This window comes from Ips typographus, linkage group LG3 (genome assembly GCF_016097725.1).
Source record: "Ips typographus isolate SLU linkage group LG3, UJ_Ityp_2.0, whole genome shotgun sequence".
NCBI lineage: Eukaryota > Metazoa > Arthropoda > Insecta > Coleoptera > Curculionidae > Ips > Ips typographus.
Genome location: NC_138424.1, coordinates 12528692 through 12546694, shown reverse-complemented (window position 1 = coordinate 12546694; position 18003 = coordinate 12528692). Strand labels below are relative to the sequence as shown.

At 35.0% G+C, this 18003-nt stretch overlaps 1 protein-coding gene and 1 long non-coding RNA gene across 6 annotated transcripts in view; one reads left to right on the top strand and one right to left on the bottom strand.

Moving 5' to 3' along the window:
• The window catches only part of Acsf2 (Acyl-CoA synthetase family member 2), a 41967-nt gene that overhangs the window by 3652 nt on the left and 20312 nt on the right, over nt 1-18003 (top strand). For all 5 annotated transcript variants that reach the window (XM_081974870.1, XM_081974868.1, XM_081974867.1 and 2 more), the window contains exons 3-6: nt 958-1258; nt 5649-5866; nt 6317-6434; nt 15191-15435. In XM_081974870.1, the coding sequence (XP_081830996.1) occupies nt 958-1258; nt 5649-5866; nt 6317-6434; nt 15191-15435 (882 nt within the window). The remainder of the gene's footprint in view (nt 1-957; nt 1259-5648; nt 5867-6316; nt 6435-15190; nt 15436-18003) is intronic.
• Nucleotides 2628-5634, bottom strand: LOC145725963 (uncharacterized). The gene is made up of 2 exons (XR_014177451.1): nt 3230-5634; nt 2628-3167 (listed from the first exon to the last, which is right to left on the bottom strand). It is a non-coding gene; the product is annotated as an uncharacterized LOC145725963 (long non-coding RNA).

Genomic DNA, 18003 nt, shown 5'->3' with positions numbered 1-18003 from the left:
TTGAACTCTAAAGTTGACGGTTTAAAGGACAGTCTGCGACAAAATTGCTTGTAAAAGCCACTTGAGTGACCGTAACACATTTTAGAGCATATTTTTGGAATAAATTTCATATCCAATAATCTAAAAAATCATTAAAAATTTGGTATAGTCCGAGAGAAAAGCGCTGTCAAAATTTTAAATGTAAAAATTACAACTTAAAGCAAGCCGGCGACAAAACATGCCTGTAAAACTCACTTGTAGTGACCGGATCACATTTTTGGAATCCTCATTAAATTTCTTATCCAATAACCTAAAAAAAACACTAAAAAATTTGGTACAGTCAGGGAGGAAACTCTAAAATGACGGTTTAAACGACAGTTTGCGACAAAATCGCCTATAGAAGGCACTTATAAAGGCGATCACCTTTTTAGGCATATTTTTGAAATCCTCATTAAATTTCCTACCCAAAAACCTAAAAAGAAAACAAAAATCGGTACAGTCAGGGAAGAAAGCGTTGTCAAAATTTCAACTGCAATAATTATGGTTTAAGGGCAAGTCTGAGACAAAATTGCCTGTAAAACCCACTTGTAGTAACCGGATCACATTTTTAAATACATTTTTGGAATCTTCATTAAATTGCTTAACCAGGAACCAAAAAACACGCTGCTGAGAAAAGCGCTGTCAAAATTTGATCTGTAAAAATGACGGTTTAAAGAATTGTCTGTGACAAAATCGTCCGTCACCACCCACTTGTAGTAACCGGATCACATTTTTAAGTAGACTTTTGGAATCCTTATTAAATTTCCTATCCAATAACCAAAAAAAAACACACAAAAAATCGGTACAGTCAAGGTGGGAAGCACTGCCATAATTTGAACTGCAAAAATTATGGTTTAAAAGCTAGTCTGCGACAAAATCACATGAATTTTCTTATCCAATATCATAAAAAACAGTAAAAAGTGCATGTTTTCTTTTCAGAATACGTAATTCCAGTCATCTGAGCTATGTACACAATCCTGGAAAATCCCCATTAAAACCCTTAACTCTCGGAAATGTCATAGAATATGCAGCAAATAAATATGAGAACAGGCCTGCTATCATATTTAAAGCGACCAACAAAAAGCTGACTTTTAAGGAAGTTTTGACTTTATCAGACAAGCTGGCGGCTGGTTTTCGAAAACTTGGCTTAAAACCGAAAGATAAAGTTGGAATTTGGGCCCCAAATGTGATAGAATGGTACTTAACACACATGGCCTGCGCTAGAGGTGGATACATACTGGTAAGTCAAGTAGTTTTAGATTACTGCCTTTGTGTATACAGGTATGAAAAATCCAAAACTGGCAATAAGAAAATCGTATAACTGACAGAGAAACATAGATAATTCCCCATGCGCGAGACAAGTTTGCTACAGCTCTCTAATGCTTTAATTTTTATCTGTCAAAAGTAAATAAATTCTAACAATCTCACGACAAAATCAGAGAAAGCTACAAAGCAAAACCTGGCTTTTAACAAACTTTTTGTAACATTTTGACAAAACAACCAAAATTTGCCCTACACAAAGTGACTCTAGGAAATCCAGGCCCACCCAACTTAATGAAGGGAATTCCTCGCTTCAGTCGTCAGTTTTGCAGAAGTAGAAGTTGATGAATGAAAGAAGAAAGGGATTCATAAATAGTGTTAGTGAGTTTTATTAAAGTTCCTGTAATATTTAATAGTGTCCTTAGTACTCTTCGTCTTGTCCTTAGTCATTAATACGAACAGTGCGTGTGAAAGTTAGTTTAAAAGCAAGATAAACCACAACTTTCAAAGTGTCTCATTGACATACACCATTTTTAAGAAACCAACCAGATACCTATTCGAATAATGACTAGAGGATATAGAATAAGAAGAAACACAATGGAATAAGATCGCAGAAACTTCACCAGAACCACCTTCACTAAGCAATCTGTAGCAAGATGCCAGCACTCCATTTGAAGTGAAATGTGATTGTAATTATTATTTTGTGATACTCCTGGAAAGTTTGGCTTTTAGCAAACGAAACAGGAATCTTTAAACAACAAATTAATTGGGTTTTAAAAAAACATAAATTACATTTATGAATTGTGTTTTTTTTTCAACTTCTCTAAGCTTCTTCCTCTATTGTGTAGGTATAAAATATGGACTTCTTTTTCACAAAAAAAATCAGTTATACACTTACTTAAAGAAACCTCTGAGACGAACTTAATGACGTGTGTACCTACCTACTTATGGCAGTAAGTTGAGACTTATTGACATTTACAGTGGCTTATCTTAATTAACCAATATTTGTTATTTTTTTGACTAAATAAGACACAGTTTTAAATACTTAATATTTATTCATTTATTACATTATTTTACTATTTATATAGTGTGACCCATTTAGAATGGAAACACCCCTATAAAATTTTAGGTTATTAACCGATTTCAATGATTTTTTTTTTGAAATAATTAGGAATGAAATGTCTATTACGGGAGAAAATTTTAAATATTTATTTCAGTTTTCAGGTCATATTACGATACTTTTTCAGTTTTTCTTGATAGAAACTGGAGAATTTTTATTAGCAATTTTTTTATTGAAAAAATTACTACGCCACTGGATCTATAGTGCTTTCAAATAGCTGTGACCAAAATTTTTATTTTATTATTTTATTTTTTTTTTTTTCAGAAATTAATCAATTGATAATAAACAAGTAAATAGTAACACCATTTCTATGGCAACAGTTGATGCAGGGTGTTCTTTTGTGACCGTTAGCTTAGAGGATTTTTGAATTTTAATTTGTCATAACTTTGTTATTAATGAATGGATTTTCATGAAATTTTGGTCACAGCTATTTGAAAGCACTATAGATCCAGTGGCGTAGTAATTTTTTCAATAAAAAAATCGCTAATAAAAATTCTCCATTTTCTATCAAGAAAAAGTATCGTAATATGACCTGAAAACTGAAATAAATATTTAAAATTTTCTCCCGTAATAGACATTTCATTCCTAATTATTTCAAAAAAAAATCATTGAAATCGGTTAATAACCTAAAATTTTATAGGGGTGTTTCCATTCTAAATGGGTCACACTGTTTAATAAATACCAACTACATATTGAGGTGCATTCTTCAACACTATAGCCTTTGAGTCTGCTTGTTGGTTGGTAAGTTTGGGTTGACATTCAAGGCATTCTGAAATTAAACAAATAAAAATAAAGAAATTAATCTTAGCTAAGTATAACAGCTATGACTACCTTAGATTTAAGGTCTTGCAGCCTTATTATATAAGTTGGCCGATCTAGTGATTCCTCATAGGAAACATCACAACAACTTTAATAAGGCACATAGTACATTACCACTGACTTTCTGTTCTGTCATGAACCATTCGGGAATAAGTTCAACAGAATGCTTATAGATGTGCATTTTACATTGAATTGATGGTGCCACTCCTTAGAGACACTCTTACTGTGGTCATTTATCTTTCATCTTTGTCTTGCGCATTAACTAGCAATGTTTTTCATTCTGTTACATAGATTTCCCATGGCCAGTTTTAGATTTTCCATACATACATGTATGTCGCTCTATAAATATACCAGGTGTCCAAGAGCACCCTGGACATAGGAGATTAACATCGGAAAACGGTTTTGATTTTTTTGCGCCTGTACGGTTGATTTGATTGAAAAATCGTAATAATAAAAGTTTTAGTACCTATCACGGACTAGTTTTCTGTATTTGTTCGGATCTCTAACTTGAGCCCTTTCGTCGTAAAACACGAACAAAAATGCGAAAATTTAAACTTTTTACCTGCACTGTATAAGCGGTTGTCGAGCAACCGTACCAGCAACAATGATCTGTTTACCCGTTGGCCGACAACCGCCTATACAGTGCAGGCCAAAAGTTTAAATTTTTGTTCGTGTTTTACGACGAAAGGGCTCAAGTTAGAGATCCGAAAAAAATACAGAAAACTAGTCCGTGATAGGTACTACAACTTTCATTAATACGATTTTTAAATCAAATCAGCCGTACAGGCGCAAAAAAATCAAAACCGTTTTCCCATGTTAATCTCCTATGTCCAGGGTGCTCTTGGACACCTGGTATACATTATATGTTCGTAACATAAGATATTCTGTTCCTAAAATAGGTTATTTGTTTGAAAATGGTTAGAGATAGAGATTTGGTTAAATGGGAGAAAAGTTGCGTAATCATGGCCTTAATAAAATGACATTTAGAAATCATCGACTTCGACATCGACTTTTTTTGCGTTTTTGAGATATTTTGTATAAAATTCGTTTTTTGTTTTACGTTTTACTTTTTGTGACGTTAATACAGGATGTCTCACCGGGAACCAACGCTGTCGATATAAAGATTTTGTTCTAAGAACTCATAGGAGCAGTTCCCGCGGAACGGAAAATAAAATGTAATAAAATAATAAGTAATAATTCCTAAGGTTATAAATAGGAGTAGTTTACTAGTTTAAGTTAATTGTTGTTTGTCAATCTTCAATAACCGAATAATTTTTGCAAAAACAAAGTTTCCCGTTTTTGAAAATTAACTGGCGCAGTAGGTAGGATTTGTCCGACGACTTTTGCATTGTGCATTAAGTATCGGTTTGTGTTAACGATTAACGGCAAATCCGAACCAAAATCAGGGTTTTTTGAAAAAGGCGCAGCAACTCATTGGAAAGGGAACGTCACCCAGCGATTGAATCCTATTGGTGCGAGAGTACGCTGTAACAGATAAGTTTTTGAAAATTTCAGGGTTTAGTATTTGCGTTGGGCGGTTTTCTCCACATCTAAAATATTTTCACGTGCGAGGTACCATCGTAGGTACGTTAAGTTGGTAGCAACTCCACTATTTTAAATTTAACACCACACACAGGTAAGTATATTATTATATTTTTAGATTCTGCTAACGATTTCAAGAATGTTAACCTATCTATCATCTGCAACGGTTTTCGAGATATTGACGTATGAAAAATAACATTTTTTTCATTTTTTTTACTTATTTGTACAAAATTTTTAACTGCCTAGATGAATGATGAATGAATAAAAGAATGAAATGTAGGTACCTAATCATAAGTGCATACCCTACTTGTTTACATTAAATCCATACATATAATATACAAAGTGACCCATAAGCATATGACAATCTCTCGGAAACGAACAGCTGGGGACCGCAAAAAGAACATGGTTTGTTCATTATATAAAGTTTTTCCCAACGTCATCACTAACGTAGAAATCGGGCATCAAAAGTTTACTTCCTTATCGATGTTTTGAGTCCTAACTTTTGAAAGACCCTGTAAGATTAATTTTTGGTAAAATAAATTTTCATAGCAATGCCATATTTTGATGACCTCCTCCTGTACTTACGTATTTTCACAAGGAATAAGGTTATCACCCATTGTTATGATATTTTCAAATTTTAACCTCAAAATATTGGAATAAATATATACCTAATTAATCATATAATATTATTCGAATTTTAAAGTATAAAATTGATAAAAATAAAAGATTGGTGCTGGATGTTTTTTTTTAAATTTTTACCGGACATTTTTTGGAAAAATGGGCCAGCAGTACATCTCGTATAGTTTTTTAAATCATCGATTTTCTCCTTCACAAATTCTTTTTAAATTTTTAAATTGTGCATTAAACCAATATTTTTCCTCTTTTTCAGGTTAATATTAATCCAGCGCTTCAGTTGCAAGAAGTTCATCCTATTATAAACTCAATTCAGCTCGACAGTATAGTGTGCCTTAATCGATTCAAAGATCAGAATTATTACAGTCATTTAAGACACATTTGTCCTAGCTTATTTGAAAGTAATGGTGCTAATTGGAAAAATGGTTCGTCTTCTTTGAAAAGCATAATCATGGGTGGAAATGAAGATTTAAAGTAAGAATACAAGTATTTTATTAAGTTTAAATAAGATGTGTTATGTCAGTGCCTTCATTGCTAATCATATCAATTTTAGAAGGTAAAAATTCAAATTATTTTATTAAACATGACATTTTAACGTTCTATAGATCATCTAATAGTGTGATTTGGGTATATTACTTTTAGAGCTGTCAATAGTTGGATTACTTTAATTTCATTGATAGTTTTTCTGCTCAAACTGAAACCCCATTTCTTATTTCAAATGTCTAGTTCATCGATTCGTGAGTAGGTAAATTAATTTGAGCAGTTCAACTACATTACAGAAGTAACTGGTAATTCAACTACTATTTAAAATTATCAATTATTCAATTGATAATAATTCAATTACATTCATAAATTTTTACAATTTGCAAAAAATAAGACATTTTGGATCTTATTAGATATGTTATACTTGTCATTATTTTTCAGAGGTACTTACCCATTCGACCAGTTGATTAACGATGCTTCCGACTCAGAGGTGAATGAAATAAAAGATTTCCAAGATAAAATTGATCCTGATGACATATGCCATTTACAACTCACATCGGTAAGTTTTTCATTACCTATAAGACATGACTTTTCATTGTTTCAAAGGCTGTAAGTAAATGTATAAAATGCAGATTCTCATTTTTTCAGAAAACAGCAGGATACTTTAATTTAAAAGCGTGACTGAAAAGTTTTACAAGAAATTCTTTAAAAAATGTCTCATTTCACCGATTATGTAGCTCTTGTAGTTACCCAAATTTGGGACACACTGTATACTTAGAACTGATAGAGTTTTTGCTTAATTGTAATAGAATGCATTGTTACTTCGTAGTTGTTTATCAGTAACGTTACCAAGTTTCTTTAGTAGGTACTCATAGTAACACAAGTTGTGTATAGTTGGAATTTTACCTTTCTTAAATGACCTATTTTTTAGCATCTTTCTAAAACGTATGATCCTACGCTAGTGTCAAAAGAAATTATTTTTTCACTATATTTTCCATCCAAGGTAAATTTTGCGCACGCGCACCACCGAAGTTCGTATTTATAAATCGAAACACCAGTCGTAAATCTTGTTACAGTGACGTTAAGATTAAAATATGACAAAAAAAATGTGGATGTGACAAGCGTCTGTCAAAGCGGAATTTATATTTATGGTGTTAATCTATGTATTTATGTTACAAAATAAATTAAGTCTGGGGTTCCTCGTAGAAAAAATATTGTTCCTAACTCTTGTGCAAAGTGTCTTGTCCGCACTTCTCTGCTGCCTGAACTCCGGTTCGCGTCGTCCATGCATATCCAGCCATTGTTCGTTAGGAAAACTCCTATTCGCGCACTAGGGTCGAATTGGTATTCTAAATCCTTACTATCGAGCCTCCTAAAGAACAACCAAAACCATCATCAGCCTCAGTGAAAATAACGAGTCCCGATAAAAACTCTACAACTGACAAAATTACTCCCGCACAACACCACACATTTTTCTACCTCACAGGTCTACCTTGCTGGCATAACCCAACATTTCCTCCCCTTTTACTCAATGTTACGACGGTATGTTCTAACAACAGACAATTCCCGATACTCGACATCTTTGCGGGTGGTGCGCTGTGGCCAAGAATCTGGAGCTGTACTGCCAGAATCACAATCTTTCAAACCATCATCAGGATGAAGCGTTGATGTGTGAACTTCTTGAAATACTTCTTCAGAACAACTGTTTCCCAAGTCTTCTACCTCACTGTCATTCACTACTACATTGCCATTATAATTTGATTGTACGCACTCTAACCGAAGATTATCCAGTTGAGTCTTGTCGTTTTGAACTTGATTAGTCTCCGGCAATCCATTCACTTCTTGAAACGGTAGGGAGGGTTTTCTACTTGGATGTCGTTTCCACAGTTGGTTAAAATGGCGAGTAATAGTATCACCAATATCTACCGTTGCTGAAGCCGAACCAATAATATTGCGAATAACACTATTTACCCGCTCACCATTCCTAAGTTCAACCATTACATTTTCCCCTTGTTTAAAGTGACGATGACGAGCTTCATGGCGACGATCAAATTGTCTCTTCATCACTACTTGTGTGTCAGTTAAAGTTGCTGAAAGAGCTGTCCGTGGTCGGAAAACATCCGTTGGAGTTGTTGGCCTACGCCCAAAAAATACCTCTGCTGGAGTTTGTTCGTTCAACTCTCTACTGAGCATATAATTATATGCACGCGACAACCAAATCCAAGCGGTTTTGCTTATCATCGAGACCATTCTTGATCGTTTGAACCATACGCTCCGCTAGTCCATTACACTGAAGCATTCGTGGCGGCGATCGCAAATAAACTATGTCAAATTCTGTGCATAAAGACGCAAATTCAGTTGACGTAAATTGAGTTCCGTTGTCGGTAACAATTGTTTCCGGTACTCCTAAATGGCGAAAAATCCTGCGTAGATACTTTACCGTAACTGCCGTTGAAACTGGAGTAATCCACTCGGCATCCGCATACCTACTGAAGCTGTCAACGACCACTAGGAATGCATGTCCCTTTTTAGGCTCTCCGAAATCCATGTGAACTCTAGACCAAGGTTTTTTTGTGTCTGGCCACTGGTTCAAAGGTTCCTTACATGTAACCGCAGCAGTTTCGGCACATCTGAAGCACTGTTTCACTATTCGTTCTATGTCGTTGTCAATTCCTGGCCAAAAATAATTAAGACGTCCAAGATTAAGCATCCGGCGGATTCCAGGATGGCCCCGGGGTAAAAGCTTAAGTGCACATTCTCGAAGCGGAGGAGGAATAACCACTCATTCCATCAACATAATGGTGTCATTGACATTGGATAGGCAATCGGTCGAAGATCTGTATCATTAGAGTCTGCCTTGTTTCATCCGTTTTTTATTTGATCAGAAATCTTTAAAAATACAGGATCCTCCAGCGTCAAACGTTGCAAAGTCTTCCGCATCGTTGCGGATCCCATAGCTTCTTTATCTGCAGCTTGAACTACAGCAATAACCACTTCCATTTCCGAGTCAGTTGAGTTCCTTTTTGATTCATCAATTAACCGTGATAGGGCATCCGCTTTACCAAATTCTTCGGTCTTCACATATTCAATGTCGAAATCATAACCAATAAGTCTTAATGCCCAGCGTTTGAGACGCGCCGACGTTCGCTCACTGAGTCCCTTCATATCTTTTGTATTGAATAAGGCAAGCAACGGTCGGTGATCGGTTTGATTTATTATACAGGGTAATTCAAATTCGACCCTCACCATTGGGATCTCGGAAACTATAAGAGATACGAGAAAGTTTAAATTGGGGCAAAGTTGCGCAATGTAAAGCTCAACCAAATGCAGTTTTAAAAATTTCGATTTTCCGAGTACTTCCGAAGATATCCGAAAAAAACTGAAAATTTGATTTTTTGTTTTTATTTATTTCTAATCTTATTTGAAGAGATATTCCAAAAATTAAAAGCACCTTTTCATTGCCACTTTTTCTCAGCTATTCGATGATGGATTCAAATTTGCCACACGACGTTTCGTTTTTTGTCAGCCATCATCAACTTTCTTTTTTCTTATGGGCGCCATATTGGATTTTTAGCCCACCAAATAGTACGTTTTATTCTGATTTTAGTGATGTATAATAATTTATGATTTGCTTCATAAATAACAAAATAATTCAATAAAAACTATTTTTACTTTAGTTATTGGCTTTGAGTTAATGGGCCGTTTTATAAAATGTCATTATTTGACAGTACTTGTCAAACACGATAATTCGGACGATCATTAGAGCTTTTAGAGATTTTACCTTAGTTAGCTTTGTTAATGAGACGTTTTATGAAGATTACTTGGTAGTACTTGTCACACGCAATTGGCCTGAACATACTTAGTCACAAAGGTGTACACGTGACTTGACTTGACTGAGCTTAGGCCACTCGCTACGCTTGTGGACCTAGTTGTTCTTTTCGTGAATAAAAAATGGTTTAAGTCACTTGCTGTATAAATAACTATTAAATCACTCTGAATGACATTCGCCTATTTACAGATGTAAACAAACAAACATCAATGTTACATCTACGGGGCGCGGTGCAAAGTTAATAGAACTGTAATTTTAGTTTTTTTTTTAATATAAGAAGTCGAAATTTAATAAAATACTGTATAAGACACGTGACTTAAACCGGTTTATTCACTCGAATAAATATGAATGAATAAAAAATGGTTTGTCACTTACTGTATAAATAACTATAAACTTGCACTAAACATTATACAAAATTGAAATTTGGCAAAAAATGAAGTTCTTAAAATGATGATCTTTCTCTTGGAAACATAAATAAGCCTTTTAAGTTAGAGATAATGCTAACAAATCTCTTTTTCTGATTAACCTAAATAGTTCAGCAATGCTTGTATAATAATAACATTTTCTGCGGGGGTTTCTTTTCTAGATACATTTTTAACTATGATTGACGCTCTAATGATCATCCGAATTATCGTGTTTGACAAGTACTGTCAAATAATGACATTTTTTAAAACGGCCCATTAACTCAAAGCCAATAACTAAAGTAAAAATAGTTTTTATTGAATTATTTTGTTATTTATGAAGCAAATCATAAGTTATTATACATCACTAAAATCAGAATAAAACGTACTATTTGGTGGGCTAAAAATCTAATATGGCGCCCATAAGAAAAAAGAAAGTTGATGATGACTGACAGAAAACGAAACGTCGTGTGGCAAATTTGTATCCATCATCGAATAGCTAGGAAAAAGTGGCAATGAAAAGATGCTTTTAGTTTTGGGATATCTCTTCAAATAAGGTTAGAAATAAATAAAAACAAAAAATCAAATTTTCAGTTTTTTTCGGATATCTTCGGAAGTACTCGGAAAATCAAAAATTTTAAAACAGCATTTGGTTGAGCTTTAAATTGCGCAACTTTGCCCCAATTTAAACTTTCTCGTATCTCTTATGGTTTCTGAGATCCCAATGGTGAGGGTCGAATTTGAATTACCCTGTATATATATGAAACTTATGAAACCGAATGATAATTTATGAAACGAAATGATGAAATGAATGAAAACGAATGATAATTTATGAAACCTTTCCATAGCAGTAATCAAGGCAAGAGCTTCTTTCTTGATTTGACTATACTGGCGTTGAGGTTCCGTTAAAGACTTGCTCATGTGAAAAACCGCCATCTCATTCCCGTCAGCGTATCGCTGAAGGAGAACTCCACCTATCCCAGATTGGCAAACATCTGCAGCTACTATTAAGGGCTGGCGAAGTTCAAAGTGAGTGAGAAGTAGTGGGCCTTTCAAAGTCTGCTTAATAGCGTTAAATGCTTCTTCCTGTCGAAGAGACCAATTAAAAACTGTATTTTTTCTAAGAAGATCTTCAAGCGATTTCACTTCATGCGATGAAGATCAGCTACGAATTGCCATAATAGTTTATCATTCCCAAGAATGATCAGACGTTTTTCTGATCCTGAGGTCTTTGTAAACTATCTAAAGCTTCAATTCGTGCTGGATCCGCTTTTATTCCATCTTTTTCCACTATGAATCCTAAATATTTGACACTTTCGGTTTTAAATTTGCACTTTTCCACTTGAAGACGGAAACCCCAATCATTCAGCTTCTCCAACACCCGCCGTAATCGGTGATCATGAATCTCTTCATCCGGTGCCATAACCAAGATATCATCTAAATATACAATGACGCCTTCCAGTCCTTCCAGCATACATGACTCTTCACTCTTTGAGAAATAGCTGGAGCAGGTTTGAGTCCGAATACCAGGCGATTGCATTGGAAAAGTCCTCGATGAGTTGCAATGGTGGTCAATTTCTTACTTTCATCGTCTAACACAAGCTGGTGATAAGCATCTTTAAAGTCCAGTTGACTAAACACACAATTTCCAATGAATTTGACCATTAATGATTCCATATTAAGAATTGGATATACATCATCTTCAAAAGCATCGTTTAATCCAGTTGAAAAATCGGCACATAACCTAATTCTTCCATTTGCCCGCCTAGCAACAACAATGGGCGCTACCCATTCAGAGTACTCAACCTTGGTTAGTATTCCGTTGTTAATTAAACAATCCAATTCTACATCCAGCACTTCACGAACCGCCATCGCAACTAGGCGAGGAGGACGGTATTTTGGCGTCGCATTGCGTTCAGATACAGATGAACTTTCATTTTATTGCAAGCCCCTATAACTGAACTAAAAAGGTCCGGAAAATCGCTTAACAACGTCTCGACTTGAACTTTATTTACCTGAAGTGACGTTGTCAGTGATGCCCACGAAATCAGGCCTAGATCAACCAAAACTTTTATGTTTGCCAAGTTTGTAATATTATTGACTACAATTACAGGTTCAGTGGTAAATCGTCCGTTAGCTTTAAATATGACTTGGCAAGTTCCAAAATTCTTCATCTTTGAGCCGTTGGCCACACTAACTTGCATCGGCTCGTTCATTGCAGGGGATCCAATTTTCTTCCAGGTATCCACGTTAATTGTAACCATGTCAGCTTGCATACGTACTGTGGTCCCGTTCAACATGATGTCGAAGTATCGCCGATATGAATAGTTTTCAACATGAACGTCATTTATCTGTATAAGATGAACATTGTTTTTTTTTCCTACACACAGATGCAATATGACCAATCTTGTTGCAATAGAAGCAGTCTCTGCTTTTAAATGGACACTCATCATCTTTATGTTCAGTTGCTCCACAACGATAACATTCCCTGATAGGTTCCCTCTTCCTTAAATTTTGTTGTCGAACTGCATTGACCTCAAGAGGCAGCTGAGGTACGGTAGTTTCAATCCGAGTGTTTACAGGCAGTTCTGCATGTGCACAACATAAATCTCTGACTTTCATTATGCTGGCATTGTCAACTTCGCTTTTCTTTAAAATGATCGCACGGTATGTTTGTAAAGCTGGTTGATTTGTGTATAGAGCTACCAGAAGAAGTTTGAACTTATCAATGGTTAGTTCGTTGAATTCAAATAGATCACCATTAAGGTTTGCAGGATCAATAACATTAGCTATGTTTATATCCGTAGAGCGCGTCATGAGTATATCATAACGTCGTTGAAATATTGACCTAGTATCAGCAAATAGAACATTGAGCATGTTGATAAGGTCATTGAAAGTACACTCGTGTGGATACTTAGGTGAAATACGTGCTTTTAAGCGATTGAACTCACTTTCGTCAAAGGCTTGTAGCAATAACTCTAAGCATTCAGTATCCGAGTGGACTTCCTTCGCTCCGTCGAACGTAGTCTTGTGTCTGGCAAACCATTCTGGAAACTTGCAACCAGCTCTAGGGTCGTATATAAATTTTCTTAAACGCTTTGCAAACGAATTGACGTCTAAAGTCGCAGGTGTGTTTCTTCCCTTCTCTTCAAGACATGTAATAAGCTCCCTTATCTGACTTTGGTATGTCTGTGCCTGTTGTTGCATTTCTAGGTGTTGGGCTTCCAATAATTTTACGAAGCGGTCCATCATAGTTTTAATATCGGAATTCATTGTAAAGATTCGAATGACTGCGCCAATAATGGGTCCAATACGATAAAACTTTTTTTTTACTAACTGACAAAATTACTCCCACACCACACCACACATTTTTCTACCTCACAGGTCTACCTTGCTGGCATAACCCAACAATATTAGTACCAATTAAGAATATTCATCACATCAATAAATCCCATTTATGGTAATCAAGTTAGTAGGTTGTAGTCAAGTATTATTTTTGTAGTTAATAATTTTAATGTGCTGTTTATTACAACATTATTGTTGGATTAACTATTATTCAAAATTTCTTTTTCAATTTCACTTTGTCATTTAGAATCAATTATTGTTTTTTTTTCAATTATTGGAAACGCTTGTAGAAAAAATTCCCCGCACTCGACTGACGCCAACTTCAGTCAGCGTGTGAAAAACTATCACTTTCCGCACTTGTTAAGAAAATAACTATTTCCTAGTCGGGAGCGGTAAAGTTACTTTTCCGCATTGCAAGATCAATTTACAATAAATGTATAATAAACCTGCAATTTTGAAGTTTATGTGTAGAGTGAAAATACCCATTTGTACCAACCTTTTTATGTGATGATCAAGCGAAGAAAGGAATGAGTGCGGAAAAGTACTTTACCGCACTAAGTGTGGTACTGTGTTACTTTCCACCAGGTTGAATGTCAATATGCTTTTTGTCATATCTGGGCTTACTTTACAGTTAAGAGACTTTCTTCCGCGACCTCTACAACAGCTCGCAGATCAGGTGGTGAGAAGTATTCTGCATCTTCAGAAATCTCCATGTTGCACTCTAAGAAACGTTTTAGCTCAAAATATTAAAGACACTATAGCACAATAATGACGTTGTCAAGATTGTAAACAAATCACTAGTCGTTTATTATGCTTGAAGTCATAACTACTTGTACCTATACTACTTTATTGTTAGAGACTATTAGCAATCAATATTTTAACTGCATGATTTATTAAAAGTTTGATAAGATTCTGATAAATGGTTGAAAATAAAATAGTATACAAACCAGGGTGAAAAGTTTAATTTCTGTCTCGAGATAAAGTTCTCGACAGAAATCAAACACTTTCCACCTGAGTAATATACCAGTACATACTATGAATCATCTATGCAAACAGAGACTTTTATTTAAGTAATTTCACTATACATTTTCATTCAATTAAATTAAAATTGATACTCGTAGGAAAAATGTTGTACCTAACACATGCGGAAAAGTGCCACTTTCCACACGTGAAGCTAAATAAATCTGTAATTAAAACTATAATTCTGAACGTTATAGTTTTAATTACTGATTTATATAGCTTCTATTACGCCAAATAATGTTATGCTTTACGGTCTAAACCATTTAAACATGCGTTTTGTCTGTGGTTTTGCTATCTCTCTATTATAGAAAGATAGCCGGCCCCTCATTTGTTCTTTAAGGTACGTTTCACTATCATTGCGTGTGATTCATTATGTAGATTTTAGATCTTTCTAGCTCCTAGGGAAGAGATGATATAATAAGATGGGTACCTACTTATGTGTCTGAAACATGTCGAGCTCCCCCTTAATTAGGGGTTTAAATACATTTTTTGTGGAGCAGGCTTAGTGTTCTTACTCTTCATTTTACCCATACATCTCCACTCTGAGAAAATGGACTACTACTTTACGTTAAAATTTTTAAACGATTTTTTTCACTCTGTTCTCTTTGGATTTTCTTCCAAGACGTACAGGTCCGGAGCTATAACGCTCCAAATTTGACTATGCACACCAAAAAACGCAATACTTGTCAAACATTTGAACCTTCACTACTTAATTTTTAGGGTACAACAGGAATTCCAAAGGCGCCAATGCAAAGTCACTTCCAAATAGTTAACAATTCCTATAATACGGGTGAACGAAACGAATTAAACCAAAAACATCACACAATTTGCGTCCAGGTACCATTATTCCACGCTTTTGGTACTATAGTAACTATTAATGCTGCTTTGAACCATGGTGCCACTTTGGTAATTCCAACGCCTGGATATAACCCTAACTGTTCTTTGGATGCTATTAGAGATGAAAAGTAAGTTTTAAATAAAAATAAATTTACTTTATTTTTTTACATTGTGAGACGTTATGGAAATTTCAAAATTATTAAAAGAATTCAACGATTAGAATATACAGGGTGGTCCTCCGGGAACCGTATCGATTGTTTATGGAAAAGTACGAATATTTTCAAGATGAGGGCACCGGAAGAAAATACAAACTTCAATATTTTAAATGAAATACCTACCCTGTATATGGTTTCTTTTTTGGATTCTGGACATGTTTCATTAATAATGTCATATACCTATCTGTTCTGAAATATTTACTATTTTATGTGAGGTTTGACAAACAACAATTGTAACTTTTGCGTATCAGAAATTTTTTGTTTTTGTTTTTGTGTTTTGTCGTGTTAAGCAGGGTTGGTTCTAGTACTGGGTGCAAACAAAACGTTAAAAATAATGATACATGGTGGTCAACAATGCATTTTAAGAAGTGTAAAAGTTTTTCAAATGGAACCCCTAAAAAAGTAAAAATCAAATAAAACTAAACAGGAAAAAATCATATCTCCGGAACTAATAAAGGTATTGTTGTGTCCTAGTGGTTTATTATAAAGATACTGCCACTCACATTCCAGGACATAGCCAAAGTAACTAATGCAGATCCAGTTCTTGTGCAGATTAAGAAATTCATTCATAACAACTGGTCTTGCCCGAATGATGACGAACACCTGAAGCCATTCTTTCGCCAAAGAGACGATCTAAAGATTCTGAAGGATTGCATCATGTACAAGTTCCGCGTTGTCGTGCCAGAGCGGCTCCAGAAGCGAATTCTCAAGTCACTTCATGATGGACAACCAAGAAATCAACGGATGAAGCAGAAGGCTAGAGCTTATGTTTATTGGCCAAACCTTGGTTCTCAAATAGAGCAGTTGGTGAAACAATGTTCATCTTGTGCTCAAGCAGCAAAAAATCCTATTAAACATCAGCTTCAGTCTTGGCCTAAGCCTATCGCGCTTTGGCAACGCGTGCATATGCACTTCGCCGGCCCAATCAACGGACTTTACTACTTAATTATTGTGGACAGCTATTCCAAATTTCCAGAGATCAAAATCACGTCCACTGCTCTCATTAATGTCCTTCGACCAATAATTGCTCGTTTCGGTCTTGCATATAATTCTCGTTTTGTATTGCATATAATTTTTTGAAAAATCGCTCGGAATTGTCGATTTTTGTTTTTAGTTGCGCATTTTGGAAACCAATTTTTATTTATACAGGGCATACGCTATACTTATTTTCGATAAAATGGACTCTGAAAATCGGGTAGAAAACCCCTTCTTTAACCTTTTTCGCATTGTTGACAATCACATTGTTGCCACCGCCAAACAACCAAATAGCCATAAGAATTTACAAAGTTATCTTCCATATCTCGGAAACCAATGACGATAGATTTTTTCTAATTACGTAATCGTGTTCTACGTAAAAAAGTGCCTTAATAATGTCTTAGTTTCGAAACTCTCTTTGGCTTTGTGAAAGAGTGTTTAAAATGCAGCCTCTGACGTTTTCCCAATTTTCCGGAAAACGGAGAAAGATAATTTAATTTGGAAACCGGAAATAAGTTTTACATAAAATTCTCTAAAACTTTCCCCATTTAACCGACTCTGTAGCTTTTACGGTTACAGAAGAGATCCCAATACATGTAGAACCAATTTGGGACACACTGTATATTAAAGCCTTGTAAAGTGTGCGTGATGTAGTTTTGCTCCTGGGTTTTTTGTCATTTTGCGGTGTCTTAATTTGCTTTTAAATGTGCATTTTTACACATAAACTCGTCCTTGAATGTGGTTTGTGTTGCAAAAGACGATCAGTATCATAATCAATAAAAATTTTGAACTGAATTGTTTAACAATGCCGATAAAAAATTCCGTTCTGAAGCTGATAAGTGTGGATTTTCGTCTCATATCTTGTGGCTTTCTTTGCTGTTGAATAGCATTCTTGCATAGTATATTGTTAACGTTGCCGTTTGCGTACAATTTGGCACTAACTATGAACATTGCAATGGAAAGATCTTTTAAATGCTGTAAAAATAAGGATTTCACGAACAGTATATTCCACCCTAGTTCTATGGAGAGATGTCAACAAATAATCAGATCGGGAGGATATAGAATCTTATGCTCTACAGCTTGCCTGGGAATTTTAATTATCGTGATGATGGGCGGGCTCTTATTAAATCAGAAATGGAGAAACTTTATAAAGAAATAGAAGACAAAAATAAATACATAGAAAAGTTGAAACAGCCTTTGAAGAAGAAGGCTATAGGATGCAGAGAAGTTTGTTTCTCAATTAAAACAGTCGAATGAACGAAGCAGAGCATTCGATGATCAAATTAATGACATGAAAAATAAAGAAAGGCAGATGACTGCCGAGTTAACTTACTTAAAGCAGAGCTTGAAAGCTAAGATTGAATTGACCACTCAATAAAACCATTATTCTCACAATGGAAACTTTAGAGAAGAATAACCAGACCTATATGAAGATTGGAGAGCTGAGGGTTAAACTGTTGAGAGTGCAAGCAGAATATAATGACAATCTCTCATCAAAGGAGAAAG